Source organism: Carcharhinus amblyrhynchos, chromosome 20, assembly GCF_965287045.1.
Source record: "Carcharhinus amblyrhynchos chromosome 20, sCarAmb.v2.hapA, whole genome shotgun sequence".
Lineage (NCBI taxonomy): Eukaryota > Metazoa > Chordata > Chondrichthyes > Carcharhiniformes > Carcharhinidae > Carcharhinus > Carcharhinus amblyrhynchos.
In genome coordinates, this window is record NC_137343.1 from 883573 (window position 1) to 909226 (window position 25654).

General features: G+C 45.1%; 1 protein-coding gene across 1 annotated transcript in view; it reads right to left on the minus strand.

Moving 5' to 3' along the window:
* dnah10 (dynein axonemal heavy chain 10) overlaps positions 1-25654 on the minus strand; it is a 337567-nt gene that overhangs the window by 170337 nt on the left and 141576 nt on the right. The window contains exons 32-39 of the mRNA XM_080207920.1: positions 23622-23805; positions 23375-23509; positions 19028-19180; positions 14896-15084; positions 12253-12399; positions 9248-9439; positions 4627-4745; positions 3536-3694 (exon numbers count right to left, since the gene is read on the minus strand). Coding sequence (XP_080064046.1) covers positions 3536-3694; positions 4627-4745; positions 9248-9439; positions 12253-12399; positions 14896-15084; positions 19028-19180; positions 23375-23509; positions 23622-23805 — 1278 coding nt within the window. The remainder of the gene's footprint in view (positions 1-3535; positions 3695-4626; positions 4746-9247; positions 9440-12252; positions 12400-14895; positions 15085-19027; positions 19181-23374; positions 23510-23621; positions 23806-25654) is intronic.

Below are 25654 nucleotides of genomic sequence, written 5' to 3' on the forward strand. Positions count from 1 at the left end.
TCCAAGATCCAGAGGGTAGTAAGGTTGTGGAACACCCTACCTGCAGCAGTTGTGGACTCGCCAACTTTAAGGGCGTTCAAATGGTCAGTGGATAGGCATATGGATAACATTGGAATAGTTTAGGTCAGAGGGTCATTAGATTGGTTCCACTGGTCAGTGCAACATCGAGGGCCGAAGGGCCTGTACTGCGCTGTAATGTTCTATAACATTGACAGAGGTTTGTGGTTTCAGTGGTAAGAAAGCTTGGTGGAGGTGAGAGTAAGTCTCAGTTATATCTCAGGACCAGGACATTGGCAGGACAACAAAGTCATGTTCACAACAATCAATCAGATTCAGCAGCAAGAGAAGAGACTTCAAGGCAGAGGATGAAGCAGTGAACCATTCTGATGGAATACATTTTGCTTGACTTATGAATTGACATTACAGAGATGCTACTGTGCATGATACAACACTTTATAATCTTATTCCCAACAAATAATTTAAAAATCAATTTCCTTAAGTGACAATTCTCTTTCTTCTGTTTAAATATTCCTTGTACTTACTTAACCCTGGCCCATAAATTTTACACAATGGAAAGTTAGAGCTAGGAGAAGGACACATTTAGAAATTGAGTGCCTCAGGTGAAAAGTTCAACAATGTACTGAAAATGATGCAGAATGTTAACATTCTATATTTTATATATTAACACAAAGTATTAGCCAGTATAATATTACTCTTTGAAATAATTTCTGCAACTGAGATGTTGTTCATTCACACTGCTAACTACGAGAAACTGGCTCCCGCCACACCACCAGACAGAAGAGCTAAGATATTTTTAGTCTGCATCAGGAGCCACAGTCAAAGGGAGACACAGAATGGTGATTTTCTCCCCCCACCCCATCCAATAGCATGTTTCTCAGTGGTGGGACACAGCCTGCCATTAGCTGGTGGTGGGGTCTTCTGGTCCTGCCGCTGTCAATGGGATTCCCCCCGCCCCACTGCTGGGAAACCAGCAGCAGGAGTTTGCCGTCAGTAGGAGCGGAAGATCCCAATGGCAGAAACAGTCAGGAATTTCCAGCCATATCGTTATTCCGTCAACCTTGCTAGATCAATTTCCTGGAATCCTCAATATTCCATTGTAGCCCTTGAGTGCATATTCAACAATAACCAATGCCATCTCTCAGGACAACTTGAGATTAGATATGAGTGTGGATTGGACAGCATCAGCCACAACATTAACTAATAAAGAGCATGGAATCAGTGACGCAACCATCAGTGATAGCTGCAGTGGAAATTCTGCTAGATTCTCTGTTAATGTAGGAACCTTGAGAAAACTATGCTGTTTGGATCTAGATTTGTGCTTTCGTTCCCTGTCCTCTATCCAGTACAGAATAAAAACAGAAAATGCTAGAAAAGCTCAATGGGTCTGGCAGCATCTGTGGAAAGTGAAACAGAGTTTATGGGATTTCACAGCTTCGCTCAAGCAAGGCTGGAAATTCCTGCCTGAGGTCAACAGAGATTTCCATTGCCGGGGCGGCACGGTGGCACCGCGGTTAGTACTGCTGCCTCACAGTGCCAGAAACCCAGGTTCGATTCTGGCTTGAGTCACTGTCTGTGTGCAGTTTGCACATTCTCCCCATGTCTGCGTGGGTTTCCCCTGGGTGCTCCGGTTTCCTCCCACAATCCAAAGATGTGTGGGTTATGTGGATTGGTCATGTTAAATTGACCTTAGTTTCAGGGAGACTAGCTAAGGTAAATGCATTGGGTTATGTTTTAATGAGGACAGGGCCTGAGTGGGGTTGTGGTTGGTACAGACTTGATGGGCCGAATGACCTCCTTCTGCACTGTAGGATTCTATGATTCTATGATTATCAAACCCTTGCCCGCTCCGATCCTGTGGCAGGCAAAGTGGTAGAGCTCAGGCCAATGTTTTGAGTCCATATGACTCCTCTTCAGAACTAGACCCTACTGGATCACTATCTTGTAAACTTATTACAGTTCTGGCATAAATAATTTGTTACTGCCACAACAAATTCCCCAAAACACATTCTCCCCTGTATTTTGGTTTTGGAGACAGTTTGTTATGGGAAAATTGTGTTTAACTAGTTTAAGATTTTTAACAGAAAGGGTTGATGAGGAAAAATGCTGCTGTTCCAGAAGGCCTGTGATACAGTGCTTCCATTCCGGAAGGCCTATGATACAGTGCTGCCGTTCCAGAAGGCCTGTGATACAGTGCTGCTATTCCAGAAGGCCTGTGATACAGTGCTGCCGTTCCAGAAGGCCAGTGATACAGTGCTGCCGTTCCAGAAGGCCTGTGATACACAGTGCTGCGTTCCAGAAGGCCTGTGATACACAGTGCTGCGTTCCAGAAGGCCTGTGATACACAGTGCTGCCGTTCCAGAAGACCTGTGATACAGTGCTGCTGTTCCAGAAGGCCTGTGATACAGTGCTGCTGTTCCAGAAGGCCTGTGATACACAGTGCTGCCGTTCTGGAAGGCCTGTGATACACAGTGCTGCCGTTCTGGAAGGCCTGTGATACAGTGCTGCCGTTCTGGAAGGCCTGTGATACAGTGCTGCCGTTCCAGAAGGCCTGTGATACACAGTGCTGCCGTTCCAGAAGGCCTGTGATACACAGTGCTGCCGTTCCAGAAGGCCTGTGATACACAGTGCTGCCGTTCCAGAAGACCTGTGATACACAGTGCTGCCGTTCTGGAAGGCCAGTGATACAGTACTGCTGTTCCAGAAGGCCTGTGATACAGTGCTGCCGTTCCAGAAGGCCTGTGATACAGTGCTGCCGTTCCAGAAGGCCTGTGATACACAGTGCTGCCGTTCCAGAAGGCCTGTGATACACAGTGCTGCCGTTCCAGAAGGCCTGTGATACACAGTGCTGCCGTTCCAGAAGGCCAGTGATACACAGTGCTGCCATTCCAGAAGGCCAGTGATACACAGTGCTGCCGTTCCAGAAGGCCTGTGATACACAGTGCTGCCGTTCCAGAAGGCCAGTGATACACAGTGCTGCCATTCCAGAAGGCCTGTGATACACAGTGCTGCCGTTCCAGAAGGCCAGTGATACACAGTGCTGCCGTTCCAGAAGGCCAGTGATACACAGTGCTGCCGTTCCAGAAGGCCAGTGATACAGTGCTGCACATCAGAGCTGTGAAATAACTGAGAGCTCATGGAATTAAAGTCAGACATGGATACAAAATTGGCTGATTGACAGGGTACCGAGAGTAGGTAATTACTGGATGTTTTCTTGGTTGGTGGAAGGTTTGCAGTTTTGGGTTCTTTGCTTTTCCTGATATACTAATGGCCTATAGACATTGGTGTACAGAGCACAATTTCAAAATCTGGAGATGACATGAAACTTTGAGACATTGTAAACATGAGGATAGTTTGAATTTCAAAAGGACATAGACAAGGTGGTAGAACAGGCAGATAGGTGAAGATGAAATGCAATGCAGAGAGATGGAATCAGGTCAACGGATTGTTTGGAGAGGCAGTGCAGATACAATGGGCTGAATGGCCGCCTCCCACACTCCAACAATTCTGACTTTACCTCCTCTCTTTCTTGTCAGTTGGTTTATTGATCTCTCTAAAGATGTTCGACAGAATTCCATCAGTCCAATCACGAGTCACGGGATCCAAGATTCCATATAACTCAATCACACTGACCGCTTTTGAGTTCAGCGTGTATAGTTTAGTCACCAATGATAATCTGTAAGACAAAGGGAAATGAAAACAAGTAACTTTAAACAGAATCTTATCAAAAAACGGCAAAGTGTCAGAGTCTGACTGAAGCTGGCTTCATTCTCTCTAGGAAAAACAGGCCAGTTTTCTCTCCAGACTTTATGATATTTTATCCAAAAAAACACGTGGGTGCATTTCAGGCCATCACATAGAGGGGGGCGGGAATAAACATGCTGGCTAAGCCCGAAAGGGTGCCCCGATCCAAAGGGAAAAAACCTCCCCTCACCCCTCCATCGAGGTCTCAGGAGCTCTCCCTGATCCTGTGATCAGAGCTGGCATTTCACTCCACTGCCAAACAGTCATCATTGGTACCCCCTCCCTTCCCCCCCCAGACATCACCTGCATCTACACCGCTCCCACATCCATTCCCCCAACCTACCCCATCAACACAAATAAATGAGCTCGCCCCGTCATGAGGCTCCCACAAGGATCTGCCCCGGCACTGCTCCCAGCACAGGTTGGCACCGCCAAGGGCTATACGCACCCTTACATCAAGTCAGCGAGGTGTGAAAATACAGCTGGAGGGAATATATGATGAGGGGTGTCTTTAATGATATTAAAATATAAGAACCTGCCAGTGAAGAGTGGCAAAAATCAGAAACCACAATCTTGTCGGCGAGATTCAAGATTTCTGGCTTTTGCAGGACCTTGAGCTTGGCCTCCCACTGCCATTCACACAGACAGAAAATCAAGATCACCCTCAATGTTTTCAAACCATGTAATGGAAGTAATTTCAACAGGAAATATTCAAACCCTGTTGTTCTGTGTAACATGTTGAAGTACTGAAAAGTTGGAGTTTCATATTCCTGGCAGTCAGAATTCAGGATGCTTTACTGTTGTATCTCCTCACCCATACACATCGTATGAAACATATTAAATATTGTGTTGAAAGTGTCTCACCTGGTTTGAGCCTGGCAAAGTGTGTTAATGACCACTGTCTTCCCACCTCCGGTTGGTCCGACTACCATTGTTGTGTGTCGAGTCATCATTGTCTCATACATCTGCACCACTTTATCCACCTGCACACATACATTCTCACTTTCAGATACCATCAGATAAATGTGGACAATTAAATATCATTAGCTATCTGCGATCCCATGGAAAGTACAGGGACACATGAGGTTTTGCAAATTCACCAGCAGCTGTGTGGGCCGAGAGCTCTGTGGTAATCGATCCATTGGTCCTTGTGGTGAATCATTTTGTTCACCAATGGTAACATGGTAAAGCTATGAGAGATCGCAGTTCACCTGCTAAATCATCAAGTCTTAAACCTAACTCCATTTTTCCATTTTCTCCCCATAATCCTGCACATTCTTCATTTTGAATGCTTCAATTGAACCTGTCTGAATCACACTCTTAGGCAGTGTATTCCACACCTTAACTAATTGCTACATGAAAAAGGTTTACCTCATATCACATTTGCTTTCATTCTAATTAACTTAAACCTAAGCCTGTCAGTCTCTAACATATTATGAGTGGGAACTGTTTCTCCCTATCCACTCTGTCCAGTCCCTTCATGATTTTGAACATCTCTATCAAATTTTCTCTCAATCTTCTCTTCTCCAAGGAGAGCACCCCAACTTCTCTAACCATGTAGATCCCCCACTGAGCCCTGAAAAGCACAGGATGAGTGGAGTAAAAGTAAAACACTGCAGATACTGGAAATCTAAAACAAAGTCAGAAAATGCTGAAAAAACTCAGCAGGTCTGACAGCTTCTGTAGAGAGAGAAACAGAATGAATATCTTGAGTCCGTGTGAGTCTTCTCCAAAGTTAAAGAGAGGGAAAAAGGTGATGAATTATACACTATATAAGAGGGAGTAAAGCAGAATAGGTCAGTTGGGAGCTAGGAGAGATTGCTACGAAGGGGTATAGGTCACAGTAAAAAGTCTGACAACACCAGGTTTAAGTCCAACCGATTTATTTGATAGTAATCGGTTGGACTTAAACCTGGTGTTGTCAGACTTTTTACTGTGTTTACCCCAGTCCAACGCCGGCATATCCACATCATATAGGTCACAGGCCAGAGGAAGTATTAATGGCAGCATGAAGGGCTACAGAAAGTGCTGAGAATGGCATATAGATATTTTAGTGAGAGAACAAAGATCAGTGCTCAGCGAAAGCAAAACTAATGAACAAGTGACAGGTGGCCCAGTGACCATCTGTCAATGCCCCCCCCTGCCCCCCCGCCTTCCACTGTCTCCCTCTCCCTTCCCCCAAAGGGCCACTCTAAGAGGGCTACAGCACTCACTGAGGCCATCTGATTCATCAGGTATGCACCAATTCTTTGAAAGAGTTATCCAATTAATTGCAACCCATATCCCTAAAAATGTTTCCTCTCATGAATTTATTCAGTTGTCATGTGAAGATTGCTCTTGAATCTGCTTTCACCGCCCTTTTAGGCATGTGATTCAGATCATAAAAATCATTTCATAAAAAAAGGTTTTGCATCTCCTCTCTAGTTCTTCGCTTCCCACCTGCTGACCAGCCTTCTATCCATCTCAAAACATTATCTGCAATCCTATGTGCTTCAACTTTACATAGTAGTCTGCTATGTAAACACCGTGTTAAAAGCCATCTGAAAGTCTAAATAAATCAATCACATTCATCGATACTCCTAGGTCAACTCCACCATTTACATCCTCAAAGAATTTCAATAGATTTATCAAGCACGATGTCCCATTTGTAAAGCTGTGCTGACTTTGACTGATAATATCACTGCTTTCCAAATGCTGAGCTAAGAAATCCTTGATAATGAATTTTGGCAACTTCCCTAGTACTGATGTTAGGCTCTCTGGTCTATAGTTCCCTGTTTTCTCTCTACCTCTCTTTTTGAATAGCCAGTTTACATTAGCTACCTTCCAATCTGTAGGAACCGGTCCAAAGTCCAAAGAATTTCCTTAAGTAATTTGAGGTGAAGATTATCACAACCTGGAGATTTATCCATCTTCAATCTAATCAATTTCCCCAAAACTATTTCTCTACTCATACTAATTTCTTTCAGCTCCTCACTAAAACTTGTTTCTCTCAAAACTTCTGGCACATAATTCTGTCTTCCTTTGTGAACCCAGTAAAAAGTCTGACAACACCAGGTTTTAGTCCAACCTATTTATTTGATAATATACTCGCAAGCTTTCGAGGGGTTACCCTCTTCGTCAGGTGAATGGAGAGTTCTGGCCTCAGACAGAGCATATAAAGCACAGACAGTTTAGAGATTACTGATTAAAATGCGAATCCCCACACCCAACCTGCTGTTCAAGACCTGAAGTGGCTGATAATGTGAGTGGTAGGAGCACTGATCACAGTTTAAAGAGATGTGTATTGTCTCCAGACAGTACAGTAAGTGAGGTTTTGCAAACCCAGGCAAGTCACGGGGGTTACAGATAGTGCGACATGAACCCAAGATCCCTGTTGAGACCGTCCTCATGTGTGCGGAACTTGGCTATCAGTCTCTGTTCAGCGACTCTGCGCTGTCGTGTGTCGTGAAGGCCGCCTTGGAGAATGCTTACCCGAAGGTCAGAGGCTGAATGCCCATGACCACTGAAGTGTTCGCCAACAGGAAGGGAACAGTCTTGCCTGGTGACTGTCGAGCGATGTTCATTCATCCGTTGTCGTAGCGTCTGCATGGTCTCCCCAATGTACCATGTACCCACATCATGTCTCATAGAAGACAGAGGGTGGTGGTGGAAGGAAAATTTTCAGACTGGAGGCCAGTTACCAGCGGTGTACCACAGGGTTCTCTGCTATTTGTGATTTAATCAATGACTTGGAAGAGGAGGCTGAAGGGTGGGTTAGTAAATTTGCTGATGACACCAAGATTGGTGGAGTAGTGGATGAGGTGGAGGGCTTAGGCTGCAAAGAGACATTGATAGGATGCAGAGCTGGGCTGAAAAGTGGCAGATGGAGTTTAATCCTGATAAGTGTGAAGTGATTCATTTTGGTAGGACAAACTGGAATGCAGATTACAGGGTCAATGGCAGGGTTCTGAGGAATGTGGAAGAGCAGAGAGATCTTGGGGTTCGTATCTACAGATCTCTGAAGGTTGCCACTCAAGTGGAAAGTGCCGTGAAGAAGGCTTATAGTGTGTTAACGTTTATTAACAAGGGATTTGAGTTTAAGAGTTGTGAGGTTATGCTGCAGCTATACAGGACTTGATGAGACCACATTTGGAATATTGTGTTCAGTTCTGGTCATCTCACTATAAGAAGGATGTGGGAGCATTGGAGAGAGTGCAGAGGAGATTTACCGGGATGCTGCCTGGCTTGGAGGGTAGGTCTTATGAGGAAAGGAATTGTCTACCTGATATGTTGCAAGAAAGGATGTCCCGAAGCATGGTACATTGGGGAGACCATGCAGACGCTACGACAACGGATGAATGAACATCGCTCGACAGTCACCAGGCAAGACTGTTCCCTTCCTGTTGGCGAACACTTCAGTGGTCACGGGCATTCAGCCTCTGACCTTCGGGTAAGCATTCTCCAAGGCGGCCTTCACAACACACGACAGCGCAGAGTCGCTGAGCAGAGACTGATAGCCAAGTTCCGCACACATGAGGACGGTCTCAACAGGGATCTTGGGTTCATGTCGCACTATCTGTAACCCCCGTGACTTGCCTGGGTTTGCAAAACCTCACTTACTGTACTGTCTGGAGACAATACACATCTCTTTAAACTGTGATCAGTGCTCCTACCACTCACATTATCAGCCACTTCAGGTCTTGAACAGCAGGTTGGGTGTGGGGATTCGCATTTTAATCAGTAATCTCTAAACTGTCTGTGCTTTATATGCTCTGTCTGAGGCCAGAACTCTCCATTCACCTGACGAAGAGGGTAACCCCTCGAAAGCTTGCGAGTATATTATCAAATAAATAGGTTGGACTAAAACCTGGTGTTGTCAGACTTTTTACTGTGTTTACGCCAGTCCAACGCCGGCATACCCACATCATTCCTTTGTGAAGACAGAAGCAAAGTTCAAATTTAGTTTCTCAGCCATTTCTTTATTCTCTGTTATGAATTCTCCTGTTTCTGGCTGTAAGGGGCCGACATTCATTTTTGTCAATCTTTTTCTGTTTACATATCTAGATAAACTTTTACAGTTAGTTTTTATGTTCTCACCTAGCTTACTTTCATACTCTATTTTCTCCTTCTTAATCAATCCCTTGGTCTTCCTTTGCTGAATTTTAAACTGCTCCCAATCCTCAGGCCTAGTGCTTTATCTTGCCAATTTGTACGTTTCTTCTTTGAATCAAATACTGATCCCCCTATAGGCAGAAATAGTTTCTTTCCATTTATTCAATCCAGCTCTTCGTGGTTTTGGGCACCTCTCCCAACAAACTTCTGGAATTATTTAACACACTTATGCCAAGTTTGCTTTATGCAATCTTAACACAGGCTCATTGAGTGAGTTTGTGAACAATGTTAATCACAATGTCTTCAATAATAACAGCATGATGTCCTTTTTTAATTGCTGACACATTTTTAAAAAACACATGATCTAAAGGAAAAGAGCAGTAAGAGCCTTTACCTGTACTGGCAGTATAATGTAGTGGTTGTCTGCAAGCACCTGTTCTACTGCATCGTTGAAATCTGGGTAACGAACACGAGGACAGTCCAGGCCAGGAAATAAATCAGAGATGAGGCCCAAGAAGAGGGGAACATCCTCAAAGACAAACTTTGGAAGATTCATGTCTCTCAGTGCTCTCATCAATACCACATCCTAACAAATCAAGTGAAGTGAATATTTTGATTTCTTTGACATTATGTCAGGCATGCTTGACACAAATTGTGAAACTATATACCGTGGAGCTGAGAAAAACTGGAGAATTAAATGTTAACAAAGTTCAGTTTGTGTCTATGACAGTTTCAAGGTGTAAACACATTGAGATGGGCTGTGATTTTGGGTTTCTCTAATGGAAAATCTGGATCCAGCCCTATTGTAATTGTTTTCTCAATCCCTTCATTCGCAAGACTGAGTCAGAATGAAGTGGTCCCCAGACCCTGATTCAAGTGTTGGGAAAATTAATAAAATTGTATAATTAGTAAGGTGGAGTGAATTGACAGCGACTGTCCTGTAAACCATGGGCCCAACATCGATTCCCTACTCCAGTGAAGAAAGATGAACATCCTGCAGTCAGTGTGCGAAAGTTTGACATGAAATAAAAGGGCTTCAATCAGATGCTCCTTGGAGAAAACTGACAAGTAGCAAGCTAATCAGGGGTTACTCATCCTTAGTATCATCTGTGAACAAAGAGCTCCAAGCTTACACTGGAGAGAATGGTGCAGGTGGGGAAGGGGCAATATCCATAAGTCCAATTCTCAGAGATAAATGGCCAGTTTATTTGTATTGTAGTTATTGTCTCAGAATTATTATGAAGATTTGTCATATTGAATATTAGCTTGCAACTGGCTGGATATATATTACTATCTCATGCAACTGAAATCATAGAAACCCTACAGCGCAGAAGCAGGCCATTTGGCCCATCAAATCCTCACTGACAATTCCATCCAGGCCCTATCCCCGTAACCCCTCATATTCATCCCACTAATCCCTCTAACTGGCTGGATTTTATTCAAAAGAATACATTTGGGAAAACAAAGGTCAGTGCTGAGCTGAAGCAAAACCAGTGACCCTCCTCTCCCCTTCCACATTGGGCCATCCTAGTAACTAAATCCACTGACCCTCCCCCTCTCACGCTGGGCCATCCTACAGTTCAGTAAAAGATACAGACCTACAGCAGCTACTGTGCTGCATTTGCAAGGACACAACTACTTTACGGAGGCACAGGGCGGAATTTTCTTGTCCCATCCGCCACGGGAATTGTAGTGGGCAGGACATGGATCACGCAAAGGTCCATTGACTTCAGGAGAGATTTTCCAGCTTTGGGGTGAGTGAGACTGGAAAATCCCACCCACAGAATCTACAGAGCTGTCAGAGAGAGTGGTTAAAATAAGCCCAGAGAGGTCATGTGACCCAGGTCCTGAATCTAATGTATACTGCCACAGGAATAGAAGGGCAGTCTTACACCCCTCTCTCTTTCTCTGAAACCTCTCTAATCAAAACTGAACTGTTGATGACCTGAAAACCCTCCAGAACACCACACTGTGGCAAACCAAGAGTTCATAAAGAAGGATTCCATATCGACACTAGTGTCTCCAAGAGCCACGTACAGAGTGACTGCTCAGGTGAGAAACAGGAGCACCGGTAGCTATTGTGGAAAGTGATCCTTTAGCTGAAAATAAGTCTCCAAACAATCTGTGATTTTCTTTTCCAGTATTTGCTTTCTACTTAACCAAGTTTTAACATCTGAAACCCTGCAGGGTTTTATTTCTCCTTTTGCATGTTTTTCTTCGGACGTGCTTTTGGAGTGGGGATGGGGTTGTGTATTTGTTAAGAACATAGGATTCAGCCATTCGGCCCATCAAGTCTGCTCCACCATTCAAACAGATCATGGCTGATCATCTCCTTCTACAACAGCTTTTCCCACTATCCTCACATCCCGTAAAGTCATTCGTCTCCAGAAATCGATCAATGTTCAGTGATTGAGCTTCCACAATCCTCTGGGTAGAGAATTCAAAAGATTCACCGCCCTCTTAGATAATTTTTTTATATTCCCTCAAGGAATATGGCATGTTATTGCCCATCCCTAATTGCCCTTGAACAGAGTGCTAGGCCATTTCAGAGGACATTTAAGAGTCAACTACATTGCTATGGCTCTGGAGTCACACGTGGGCCAGACTAGGTAAAGATGGCAGATTTCCTTCCATAAAGGACATTAGTGAACCAGATGGGTTTTTGAAATTCTTTGGAAAACCTGAGTAGGTCTTTGTTCACATGTCTACATGCACCCAAAAAAATGTAGCTCTAGCACTGCATATACCAGGCCACAGAATAACGTATTTCAACTACAAGATGGATCTTAAATTAGACTGGCTTAGTACTGACTCTCCAGTTTTGTTATGGGATGCCCGTCATCTATAGGTCTCTGTGATAAAAGCCATTTGCAGCCCCTTACCTAATTACTTAATTCAGGTTTGTTTTAATTATATTTCTCTCTTATGCACTTATCATTTATAAATGTTATATTTGACAAGAGACAATCTCCTGAAAGCTAATTATTGAGGTCCAGTCATACCCCAGTGAAATTCTACTAGTTACTTCTGGTTGTTTGATAGTACAGAACTGGAGTTTTGCTGAAAAAAAAGAGACCGGCTGTCAAAGCTTTTCACCTTCCACTCATCAGAACCATTTGGAAGAATACCAATTGTAAGGGAAGGAACAATTTACATTGCATAAGGAAGTGTGGATTAGTTGGCAAGTGGACTCTGATTGGTAGAGGCATTACCATGGAGACTGTGGCAGGGAACAGCAAACTGCCAAGATTTTTGTTTGAACTTTTCTCAGCAACACTCATTACTTCCCTTAGACAGAACCATTTCCTCAATCTTTGACCTACATCCTGTTGTAAAGCTAGTTTTTAATCCAACTAACAAATTAGCCACCAATACCATAAGGCTTAACATTGTCCTAACCTCACTGATATCAGGGGAACCTCTCTTCAATTCACCAGCCATGACAAGTACAGACTTAAGAGCTCGAAGTCCAAAGTCATAATGATGTTGTTTAGAAAGCTGCTCCTTTCCTAGTTTGTAAAGAACTGTCATCTTCTTTGCAAGGATCTACAGGAATCAAAGGAAACAATGTGAATTATTTAAAAACTAAATTGACCAGATTATTTCCAGTTAAAATAAATAATGCACAAGATTAAATGCTTGTTTTCCACAACTAATTATTTACCATGCCTTTTTACATCAATGTCAACTTCAATCAGCATTCTATTTATATGGCCAGGCTTCTGACAAATAACTGACGAATAGGGTGGCACGGTGGTTAGCACAGCTGCCTCACAGTGCCAGGGACCCGGATTTGATTTCTGGCTTGGATCACTGTCTGTGCGGAGTCTGCACATTCTCCCCATATCTGCGTGGGTTTCCATCAGGTGCTCTGGTTTCCTCCCACAGTCTGAAAAACGTGGTGTTAGGTGAACTGACCCGAACAGGCACCAGAGTATGGCAACTAGGGGAATTTCACAGTAACATCATTGCAGTGTTAATGTAAGCCTTACTTGTGACTAATAAATAAACTTTAACTTAATACATAGACATAACAAATGCCTATAAAAAAAACTGCATTTTAAAACATTCCCCTTAAACATAAAAATAATATCTATCCAAAGCAACTATTATTGTCACACATGTGATATTTACTTTTGTTTCAACAAGGGTAGGCACTAATGATAAGGTTTAACACCACCATTAGTGTGCCAGTGCAGTGTGCCAGTGCAGCGTGACAGTGCAGCGTGACAGTGCAGTGTGCCAGTGCAGCCTTTGGACACCCGAGGAAGAGAGTGTCTGAAGACCAGGACCTCAAAGTTGGCACAAAGCTCAGGGCCTACAGAGGAGTAGTGATACCCGCTTTTCTACATGGCTCAGATACATGGACTAGAACCATGGAGATGTTCCACCAGCACTGCCTGTCCAAGACCCTGCAAATCAATTGGCAGGATTGGCCTACCAACATCCGTGTTCCCACTCACAGAATCATAGAATCCCTACAGTGCAGAAGGAGACCATTCGTCCCATCAAGTCTGCACAGATAACAATTCCACCTAGGCCTTATCCCCGTAACCCCACATATTTACTCCACTCATCCCGCTAACCCACACATCCCGGGACACTAAGGGACAATTTAGCATTGCCAATGCACCTAATCTGCACATCTTTAGACTCAGGTCAACATCCCCAAAGCACTGACCACACTCGATCAGCTCTGCAGGTGAGTCCATATCATCCATGTGCCTGACACAAAACTCCCAAAACAAGTGCCTTACCCGGAGCTCAGACACGGCAAGCGAGCCCCTGAAGGGCAGAGAGAAAGCTTCAAGGACACCCAGGATTCCTCCTTGAAAAAGCACAGCATTCCCAACAGCTGGGCCCTGTCCCAAACTGCCCAAAGTGGATAAAAAGCACCTGGGAAGGAGCTGATCATCCTGTGTTTCGATGCCGAGAGCAAACAGAAGCCAAGCATCAACAGTGAAAGGAATGCGTGGCAACCCTGGCACCACACCCACCACTTCCTCCAACACTGTCTGCCCACCTGTGTCTGCAGGTCGCTCACTGCACTCCTCGGTCACCTGAGAAATTATTTTTCGTGTAAAAGCAAATAATCCTCAACTCCAAGGGACAGAAGAAGAGACTTCGGGCAGGATTTACTGTGCAACCTGCTGGCGGCAGCCCACCATTTGCCAGCGGCACAGTAGCACAGTGGTTAGCAATGCTGCCTCACAGCTCCAGGGACCCAGGTTTGATTCCCGGCTTAGGTCACTTTCTGTGTGGAGTTTGCACGTTCTCCCCGTGTCTGCATGGGTTTCCTCTGGGTGCTCCGCTTTCCTCCCACCTTCCAAAGATGTACCGGTTAGGTGGATTGACCATGCTAGAATGACTGTTAGTATCGAGGGGCTATCTAGAGTAAATGCATGATTTATGGGGATATGGCCTGGGTGAGATTGTGGTCAGCGCAGACTCGATGGGCCAAATGGCCTCCTTCTGCACTGTAGGGATTCTATGTTATCAATGGGGTTTCCTGTGGAATGCATCCCTTGCCACTGTGAAACTGGCAGGGGAAGTTGCCATTAGCAGGACTAGAACTATCCCACTGGTGCAAACAGCCAGAAGGCTCTGGCCTTTTCATAATCATAGAATCCCCACAGTGCAGAATGAGACCATTCGGCCCATTGAATCTGCACCGACCACAATCCCACCCAGGCCCTATCCCCATAAACCTACTTATTTACCTTACTAATCCCCTGATACTAAGGGCCAATTTAGCATGGCCAATCAACCTAACTTACACATCTTTGGAGTGTGGGAGGAAACTGGAGCACCTGGAGGAAACCCACGCAGACACGGGGAAAACATGCAAACTCCACACAGACAGTGACCCAAGGCTGGAATCAAAGCCCGGTCCCTGGCACTGTGAGGCAGCAGAGCTAACCACTGTATCACTCCATAATGTGTTTTTCCTCTTCCAACCTTTTAAAAAGAGCATTCAAGTAACAAATGTCTATTTAAAAGTCGCTGGCATCATTTTGGATTACCAACTTGTGGTCTTCCTACCTTAGCCATGAGAAATCCCTCTGAGAACAGCATGATTTCACAGATTTGCTGAAGGTCTGGAACAATCACAACCACGGGTCTGAAGAGAGCTTTCACTGACTCGGGCAGTTCTGTACGTCCAGCGTAACCAGGATTCATGGTGATAAAAATACCAATTCGACTATCCAAACTAATCTCCTGCCCTTCAAACTACATAAACCAGAGAGAATGCAGCAAAAATGGACAAGGTATCAGTAAGAGTGCCTGCATGCTGTTACATCATGGCTACACAAATAAAACAGGATAATCTCTCTGAAGACAGCACATGGGCACAGATTTTTGCCAAGTTGGGTCAATTTATCAAAAGTGACGGACAGAACTGGATTCCGCTCCAAAACCTAATTTTCTGGCAATTCTGCTGGCACAGTATCCCACCTTTGCTGGCTCCATTGCAAAGGTGAACAGTTTAAAACAACCCCTTTTTATTCTTATTTGAGAAATGCACCTTTGCTAAAGACGCGGCCTCTGAGAGGTGTGAAATACTTGATTGACTTGATTTTGATTTCATTTGATTTGATTTATTATTGTCATATAAACAAACAAAGAACAAAGAAAATTACAGCACAGATACAGGCCCTTCGGCCCTCTAAGCCTGCACCGACCATGCTGCCTGACTGAACTAAAACCCCTTATTCTTCCGGAAACCATATCCCTCTATTCCCACCCTATTCAGGTACTTGTCAAGATGCCCCTTAAAAGTCACTACCATATCAGCTTCCACTTCCTCCCTGGCAACAAGTTCCAAGCACCCACCCTCTGTGTAAAAAATCTGCCTCGTACATTTCCTTAAACCATTGCCCCTCACACCTTAAACCTGTGCCCCCTAGTAATTGACTCTTCCAATTACTGGGAAAAAGCTTCTGACTATCCACTCTGTCCTTGCCTCTCATAATCTTGTAGACTTCTGTCAGGTCTCCCCTCAACATCTGTCGCTCCAGTGAGAAAAAACCAAGTTTCTCCAACCTCTCCTCATAGTTAATGCCCTCCATACCAGGCAACATCCTGGTAAATCTTTTCTGTATCCTCTCTAAAGCCTCCACATCATTTTGGTAGTGTGACAACCAGAATTGAACACTATATTCCAAGTACAGCCTAACTAAGGTTCTATAAAGCTACAACATGACTTGCCAATTTTTAAACTCAATACCCCAATGAAGGCAAGCATGCCGTATGCCTTCTTGACTACCTTCGCCACCTGCATTGACACTTTCAGTGACCTGTGTACCTACAGACTCAGGTCCCTTTGCCTATCAATACTCTTAAGAGTTCTACCATTTACTGTATATTTCCTATACAGTGAAAAGTATTGTTTCTTGCGTGCTATACAGACAAAGCATATGGTTCATAGAGAAGGAAAGGAGAGACTGCAGAATGTACTGTTACAGTCAAAGCTAGGGTGCAGAGAAAGATCAACTTAATGCAAGATAGGTCCGTTCAAAAGTCTGACAGCAGCAGGGAAGAAGCTGTTCTTGAGTTGGTTGGTACATGACATCAGACTTTTGTATCTTTTTCCTAACGGAAGAAGGTGGAAGAGAAAATGTCTGGGGAGTATGGGGCCTTAATTATGCTGGCTGCTTTCCGGAGGGGTACTGACAAGGTGGGTATGGAAAGGATGGGAGAATCTAGAACAAAGAATCACTGATTAAAAATAAGGGATGACTCATTTAAAATGAAGAGAAAACAAAAATATTTCTCTCAAAAGGTCATCAGTGTTTGGAACTCTCTTCCTGAAAAAGTTGTAGAAGCAGAATCTTTGTATATTTTTAAGGCAGAGATGGATAGATTCTTTATAAGTAAGGGGACGAAAGGTTATCAAGATGAAAGGGTATCAGTGTGAAAGGTTATGGGGTGAAAGGATATGGGGGTGAAAGGTTATCAGGGTGAAAGTTTATCGGGGTGAAAGGTTATCAGGTAAAATGCAGATTTGAGGTTACTGTTGATCAGCCATGATCTTACTAAATGGTGGAGCAGGCTTAGATTCAGAATCAGAGGTTTACAGCGTGGGAACAGTCCCTTCGGCCCAACTTGTCCATGCCATCCAGGTTTTACCATTAAGCTATTCCCAATTGCCAGTGTTTGGCCCATATCCCTCTATACCCATCTTACCCATTTAACTGTCTAAACACTTTTTAAAAGACAAAATTGTACCCGCCTCTATTACCACCTCTGGCAGCTTGTTCCAGACACTCACCACTCTCTGTGTGAAAGAATTGCCCCTCTGGACTCTTTTCTATCTCTCCCCTCTCTCCTTAGACCTATGCCTCTAGTTTTAAACTCCCCTATCTTTGGGAAAAGATATTGACTATCTAGCTTATCTATACCCCTCATTATTTTATAATGTCTATAAAATCACCCCTAAGCCTCCTATGCTCCAAAGAAAAAAAATCCCAATCTATCCAGCCTTTCCTTACAACTCAAACCATCAAGTCCCAGTGGCATCCTAGTAAATCTTTTCTGCACTCTTTCTAGTTTAATAATATCCTTTCTACAATAGGGTAACCATTACTGTACACAGTACTCCAAGTGTGACCTTACCTAAGTCTTGTACAATTTTGTACAATTTCAAAAAGATGTCCCAAACCTTGTATTCAATGTTCTGACCAGTGAAACCAAACATGCCTTCTTCACCACCCTGTAAACCTGTGACTCCGCTTTCAAGGAACTATGAACGGGGGGAGGGGGGGAAGAAGAGAGAGAGAGACGGAGGGAAGGGGGGAAGGAGGGAGGGAGGGAGGGAAGGAGGGAGGGAGGGAGGGAAGGAGGGAAGGAGGGAGGGAGGGAGGGAGGAGGCAATTGGGGAACCATCTGCTCCTATAATTCTTTCTTTGGAAGTCCTTGAGAAACAAAAACAATTGTCCTCTCAGTTCCGATTGTTAGATGTTATATTGTAAGTTAGATTGGGTTCTCTAGTGTAATAACCTGAAGTGATTGAGTCCATTTAAAATGAAAGAAACCATCAGCATCTATTCGTTAGGAAGAAAACCTGCTCCTGGTTTGCTTTGATTCTCTGAAGATCAGACATGATATCATTGCAAGGTAGTGCTGGCTCAAAGGGCTGAATGGGCCATCCCTGCTCTTATTCCTTATGTTCTTTTTTGTGATTAACAGGCCATCCATCGCCTGTAGCTTTAACAAAAATCTTAGTCACCTGTTTTTGGAATTTCAATAGGTTAAAAATCCTGTGAGTTAGAAAAGTTTATCATCATAGTTATATCCATTATGAATGCTTAGCTGAGTTTCAAAAGATCCAGACCCACTTATCTCAACAGAGGGCTGTACACTTCTTTTGACAGCTTTAAGAGGTTATGAAAGGGTTAGCTGTCTTTGATGCTCTCAATAACATAATGCTTGCTTGCTTTTATAACAGAATTACCACTGAGGAGATTTACCTTTTTTGGCATGGCTTTTCCTGAAGGAGATTTTGTTTTATTTAGTAGATGTGTTTGAATGCAATTAGATTATTGGAAGCTTTTAGTTAGTTTAGTTTTTAACGTCAATTTCAAAGATATCCTAAGATCTTCCCATAGGAGATACTTGGTGAGTGGAAAGGAGAAACATGCGAGGCACAGTGGTAGCCTGGGGGTACAAAAGGGCATGGTGAGTATGAGATGGTATCTCCGATCTCTGATGTCACCTTAGGCCTACTGCTAGATGTGACAGGCCCAGCTCCACCGGGCCTGATTCCCAGACATGAAGATATGGAGGGCAGTGGTTCTTATCATGGGCACAGGTCTGAAGTCTCTGGATTGGCCTTGTCACGTCCTCTATGAAAAAGCTCACAAAGACTCGTTAAAATCAGGTTGAACTCACAGACAATTGCTCTCATTTATGGTGCCCCTATAACTGATCTCTGTCCATAAGACAAGCAAGTGTTCAGTTATACAAGCTGCAGTGAGGTAGAATGCTGCACAGTGGAATAGATTGTTCTACAGAAATAATTATCCAATTATTTCCAGGAACATGTGATTTCTGCTCTACAATAGGTCATCTATATATAGCAGCACAGGAATGATTTATGTAGATAGCTACACACATTGGAGGGAGGAGCCTCCAGAAAAGTTAAATAGCAGAAAGAGTAAAGCTTACTTCTTACCTGGAATCTGGTCAGATGATATATGAGTGCATTCCGGATTGTCTGGATTTGTGAAGACACAACTGACAGGACAGCAGCATCTATACGATTAAACTCGTCAAAACAGCCCCATGCACCACACTGAGCCAATCCTGAGAGGATCTTCCCCATTGCCTACAAGAATAGATGCATTGATTTTTTTCACTATTTATTCTCAGATTAAACAATAATGTCACTCTAATTTTCAAAAAGGGAGTTGAGAGAAAACAGGGAATTATAGACCAGTTAGCTTAACATTGGCAGTGGGGAAAATTCTCGAATCCATTATCAAGGACTTTATAGCAGAGCATTTAGAAAGCAGTGGCAGAATCAGACAGAATCAGCATGGATTTATAAAGGGGACATTATTCTTGATAAATCTGTTGGAATTTTTTGAGGTTATTACTTGTAGAGTTGACAAGGGGCAACCAGTAACAGCGGCATATTTGGACTTTCAGAAAGCATTTGTCACAAAGTCCCGCACAAGGGACAAGCATGTAAGATAAAGTGCACAGGTTTGGGGGAAGTGTATTGAAATAGCAGAGAGGAAACAAAGAGTAGGAATTAATGGGCACTTATCTAATTGGCAGGCAGTAACTAGTGGGGTGCCAAAGGGATCGGTGCTGGGACCCCAGCTACTCACAATAAATATTGATGATTTGGATGAGAGAACAAAATGTAACATCTCAAATTTGCAGATGATATCAAAGTGGATGTGAGGATGAACTGTCTTGCAGATGTAGAGATCCTTCAGAATGATCTGGACAGGATGGGTGAGTGAGCAAATCGATGGCACATGCAATATAATTTGGATAAATGTGAGGTTGTTCACTTTGGAAGCAAAAACAAGAAGGCAGATTACTACCTGAACGGCTGTAAATTGGGAGAGGGAAGTGTGCAGTGGTACCTGGGTGTCCTTGTGCACCATGCAGAAGCATGCAGGTGCAGCAGGCAGTAAAGAAGGCAAATGGCATGCTGGCCTTCATTGCGAGAGGTTTCGAGTACAGGAGCAGGGATGTGTTGTTGCAATTATACAGGGGCCTTGGTGAGGCCACACCTAGAATATTGTGTGCAGTTTTTTGAGGAAGGATGTTCTTGCTCTCAGAAGAGTGCAGCGAAGGTTTACCAGGTTGATTCCGGGGACAGCAGGACTGATGTATGAGGAGTGATTGACTAGGTTAGAATTGTTTTTGTTGGAGTTCAGATGAATGACAGGGGATCTCATAGAGACTTATAAAATTCTAACAGGTCTAAACAGGGTGGATGCAGGCAGGATATTTCCGATGATGGGATAGTCCAGAACCCCTGAATCTGGCTAAGTTAGGGGTTCGATTCGTAGACATGCAGGGTAGAATAGGTGTAGGGTGATGTGGCGGCGCGGGCTCGTTGGGCCGAAGGGCCTGTTTCCCGTGCTGGGTTGTTCTTTGTTAACCAGGGGTCATAGTCTGAGGATTCAGGGTAGATTATTTAGGACAGGGTCAGGAGAAATTTCTTCACCTGAAGAGTGGTGAGCCTGTGGAATTCATTACCACAGGAAGTAATTGATGCCAAAACATACAGTATTCCAGAGGAGGTTGGATATAGCACTTGGGGTGAATGGGATCAAAGGTTATGGGAGAAAGCAGGATTAGGCTATTGAGTTGGATGATCAGCCATGATCGTAATGAATGGCAGAGCAGGCTCAAGGGTCAAATGGCCTCCTCCTGCTCCTATCTTCTATGTTTCTATGATACTAAAAAGAATCTGACTCATTGGCCATCTCTGGATGCCCTGAGAAGGTGGAGGCCTTTCTTTTGATACTACATTATCTAGGGGTTAATTCAGAGGGCAGCTAAAGGTCAACCAGATTGGGACTGGAGGCACATATTGACCATGTATATTTGTTGGAGCAAAGTGTAGCAATAATACAAACCTTGGCTTTGTTAGGTAACTGTTTATTAACAAAAATACACAGAGAAGAACACGGGTCCAAGCTTGTTTTTTTCAAAGGGAGAGATTTTCTCTGGGCACCAAGAACAAAATCATAAACTGTACTTTATAAAACGTGCATATTTTATTAACATATCAAGTGAAATCTTCCTCAATGGTGCATTTCTGATGTTAGAATGCAGTGTTCATCCTCATTTAATTTGGTTTCTCATTTTGTCCAAGGAAATTCCGCTTTTTCTGCACCAATTTCACAATTTATGAAAATGTGTTCAGTTTTCTACCTTTTGTTGTTGTTTTGCCACCATCACATGACAAATGTCCACTGTGTCACATGACAAATGTCCACTGTGTCACATGACAAATGTCCTTCTCCTAGACTAGTTCCCTTTTTACCTTGAAACGGGTTCTTTTCCCATGAACTACACTTAGCTTGGACTGTCCCCTTGCCATTCCAGTTAGCATACAGGAATGGTGGCTCAATACTGTGTCCATTGACACTGCAACACAGATGTGAGCTCACTACAATTGTCACCCAAAGGACAAGAATTCCATTTGAACTGTTACAGAGTAGGGAAGCATTAAGCTATTTCCGCAAATGGAGGGAATTTCAACAACTTGATTGCTATGGGTTGCAATGAGAACCCTGTCACTAACAAGCTGTCAGCCAATATCTAGCCTGCTTGCTCAGCTAATGGATGTGGCAACGAGATGCAAGAAAGGGAGAAAAATCCAATAAATTACTGGAAAGAAATAAAAAATAGTAAAATTCTGAGAGCAATTTGGCAAGATGTAAGATGAACAGTCACTTAAAAGAATCACAAGTTTATGAGGCCAATTGATCTATTGTGTTTGCACCAGCTCTCTGAACAAACAATTTGTGCCATTTTCACCATAACCCTGCACATTCTTCTGTTTCAGGTAATAGCCTCATTTCCTCTTCAATTGAACCTGCCTCCATCACACTCTCAGTCAGAGCATTCCACATATTAACCACTCAATGCAAAAGCTTTTCTTCTCGTCATTTTTACTTCTTTTTCCAATTATTTTAAATCTATGTGGAAAAGTGTGAGGTTATGCACTTTGGAACGAGGAATGGAGGCATAGACCAGTTTCTAAATGGGGAAATGTTTCAGAAATCAGAAACAAAAAGGAACTTGGGAGTCATTGTTCAAGTTCTATTAAGGTTAACATGCGAATTCCGTTAGGAAGCAAATGCAATGTTAGCATTCATGTTGAATTTAGTTTAGAATACAAGAGCAGGAATGTACTTCTGAGGCTGTATAAGGCTCTGGTCAGACCCCATTTAGAGTATTGTGAGCAGTTTGGGCCCCATATCTAAGGAAGATGTGCTAGCCTTGGAAAGGGTCCAGAGGAGGTTCACAAAAATGATCCCTGGAATGAAGAGTTTATCATATGAGGAACGTCTGAGGGCTCTGAATCTGTACTCATTAGAGTTTAGAAGAAAGAGGGGGGATATTATCGAAACTTACAAGATACAGCAAGGCCTGGATAGATTGGACGTGGAGAGGATGTTTCCACTAGTAGGAAAAACTAGAACTAGAGGGCACAGCCTCAGGCTAAGGGACGATCCTTTAAAACAGAGATGAGAAGGAATTTCTTCAGCCAGAGTGATGAATCTGTGGAACTCTTTCTCACAGAAAGTTGTGGAGGCCAGGTCACTGAATGTCTCTAAGACAGAGATAGATAAGTTCTTGATTAATTAGGGGATCAGGGATTATGGGGAAAAGGCAGAAGAATGATGAGAAAAGAATGAGAAAAATATCAGCCATGATTGAATGGTGGAGCAGACTGGATGGGCCGAGTGGCCTCATTCTGCTCCTGTGTCTTATGGTCTTATGGTCTATCCTCTCTCATTGTTGATCCTTTCTTAAGTGAAAACAGTTTCTCTCTCCTTCTCTGTTCAGATCTTCTATCAAATCTCCTCTCAGCCTTTTTCTCCAAGGAAAGTAGTTCTAACCTCTCCGATCTACCTTCAGAAGTGAAGTTCCTTTTCCTTAGAACCATTTTTGTAAATATTTCCTGCACTTTCTCCAATGTTTTCACGTTCTGGCCGAGGGGGGGATTTTCTGATCTTTCCACAGCATGTTCCTCAGTGGCAGGAGGCAGCACTCTGTCCACAGATGGCAGGATGTTCTGGTCCCACCACTGCCAATGGGATTTGCTAATGAATCTACCCCAAGCTGCTAGGAAACCCGCAGCGAGACCACAAGATCCTGCCACTGGTGCACAGAGTGCTGCCTCCTGCCATCGGCAAGGACAGCCAGAAAACTCCAGTCAAAGAGTCTGAGGCTTCCAGTTAAAATCCATTATGTATAGAAATTAATCATGAGGTTCTTTGTTAAACCTGAAACATAAGAAAGAGCAATTATTAATCCTTACTTTGAAATCCATGCCTTCCCCACAATTTGTTACAACACAAAGCAATCCAAGAGCCTTGGCCAAGTCTTTAGTTGTCTCTGTTTTGCCAGTGCCAGCTGGTCCCGCGGGTGCCCCACCGAGATACATGGACAATGCCTGGGTGAAAGTAAGAAGGTTGTGCTGAGATCAACAATTGGCTCTGAACAGAATTCATCTTTTCATATTGTTATGGCATCGCTAAGTTTATTCTATGGTTCTGATTTGGTACCTGTGTCAGTGTCAGATATATTCGGTCTGTAAGAGGAGTGATCACCAAGCGACCATTCAAGCCCATGTATTCGTAGCCATAGTCAAAGGTACCCGTACACTGATGCACCTTCAGGTCATCCGGCAGCCGTTCCCAGTAGAAGCGAAGTTGGCTCTCCCATTCAAACTCACGAGAATCCATTATACTGATTAATGGTAAAATTAAAATTAAGAGTACCAACAGTCATGGGAAAAATAAAAACAATAGCTTTAACCACCAGTTTGTGTTTCTTTTCCAATTTCTTTCTCCTGTCCAGAAGGCCCAGACTGGTGTTGGGGTAGAGTTCCAAAGGCAGTTGATGATACTGAGCAACTGTCCATGAATTGGGGGTGGGTTAGAGGTCGTACAGCAGCTCCTGATCCCACTCTCAATGATTCAGTGTGTGTTGCAGCAGAGACTCTGCACCGAGACTCCGCACCATGACTTCACACCCGAGACTCCGCACCATGACTCCGCACCATGACTCCGCACCCGAGACTCCGCACCCGAGACTCCGCACCATGACTCCGCACCCGAGACTCCGCACCCGAGACTCCGCACCATGACTCCGCACCCGAGACTCCGCACCCGAGACTCCGCACCATGACTCCGCACCCGAGACTCCGCACCCGAGACTCCGCACCCGAGACTCCGCACCCGAGACTCCGCACCCGAGACTCCGCACCATGACTCCGCACCCGAGACTCCGCACCATGACTCCGCACCCGAGACTCCGCACCCGAGACTCCGCACCATGACTCCGCACCCGAGACTCCGCACCCGAGACTCCGCACCATGACTCCGCACCCGAGACTCCGCACCCGAGACTCCGCACCCGAGACTCCATACCCGAGACTCCGCACCATGACTCCGCACCATGACTCCGCACCCGAGACTCCGCACCATGACTCCGCACCATGACTCCGCACCCGAGACTCCGCACCCGAGACTCCGCACCCGAGACTCCGCACCATGACTCCGCACCCGAGACTCCGCACCCGAGACTCCGCACCCGAGACTCCGCACCATGACTCCGCACCCGAGACTCCGCACCCGAGACTCCGCACCCGAGACTCCGCACCATGACTCCGCACCCGAGACTCCGCACCCGAGACTCCGCACCATGACTCCGCACCCGAGACTCCGCACCCGAGACTCCGCACCATGACTCCGCACCATGACTCCGCACCCGAGACTCCGCACCCGAGACTCCGCACCCGAGACTCTGCACCCGAGACTCCGCACCATGACTCCGCACCCGAGACTCCGCACCCGAGACTCCGCACCCGAGACTCCGCACCCGAGACTCCGCACCCGAGACTCCGCACCATGACTCCGCACCCGAGACTCCGCACCATGACTCCGCACCATGACTCCGCACCCGAGACTCCGCACCCGAGACTCCGCACCATGACTCCGCACCCGAGACTCCGCACCATGACTCCGCACCCGAGACTCCGCACCCGAGACTCCGCACCCGAGACTCCGCACCATGACTCCGCACCCGAGACTCCGCACCCGAGACTCCGCACCATGACTCCGCACCCGAGACTCCGCACCCGAGACTCCGCACCATGACTCCGCACCATGACTCCGCACCATGACTCCGCACCATGACTCCGCACCCGAGACTCCGCACCCGAGACTCCGCACCATGACTCCGCACCATGACTCCACACCCGAGACTCCGCACCCGAGACTCCGCACCATGACTCCGCACCCGAGACTCCGCACCCGAGACTCCGCACCATGACTCCGCACCCGAGACTCCGCACCCGAGACTCCGCACCCGAGACTCCATACCCGAGACTCCGCACCATGACTCCGCACCATGACTCCGCACCCGAGACTCCGCACCATGACTCCGCACCATGACTCCGCACCCGAGACTCCGCACCCGAGACTCCGCACCCGAGACTCCGCACCATGACTCCGCACCCGAGACTCCGCACCCGAGACTCCGCACCCGAGACTCCGCACCATGACTCCGCACCCGAGACTCCGCACCCGAGACT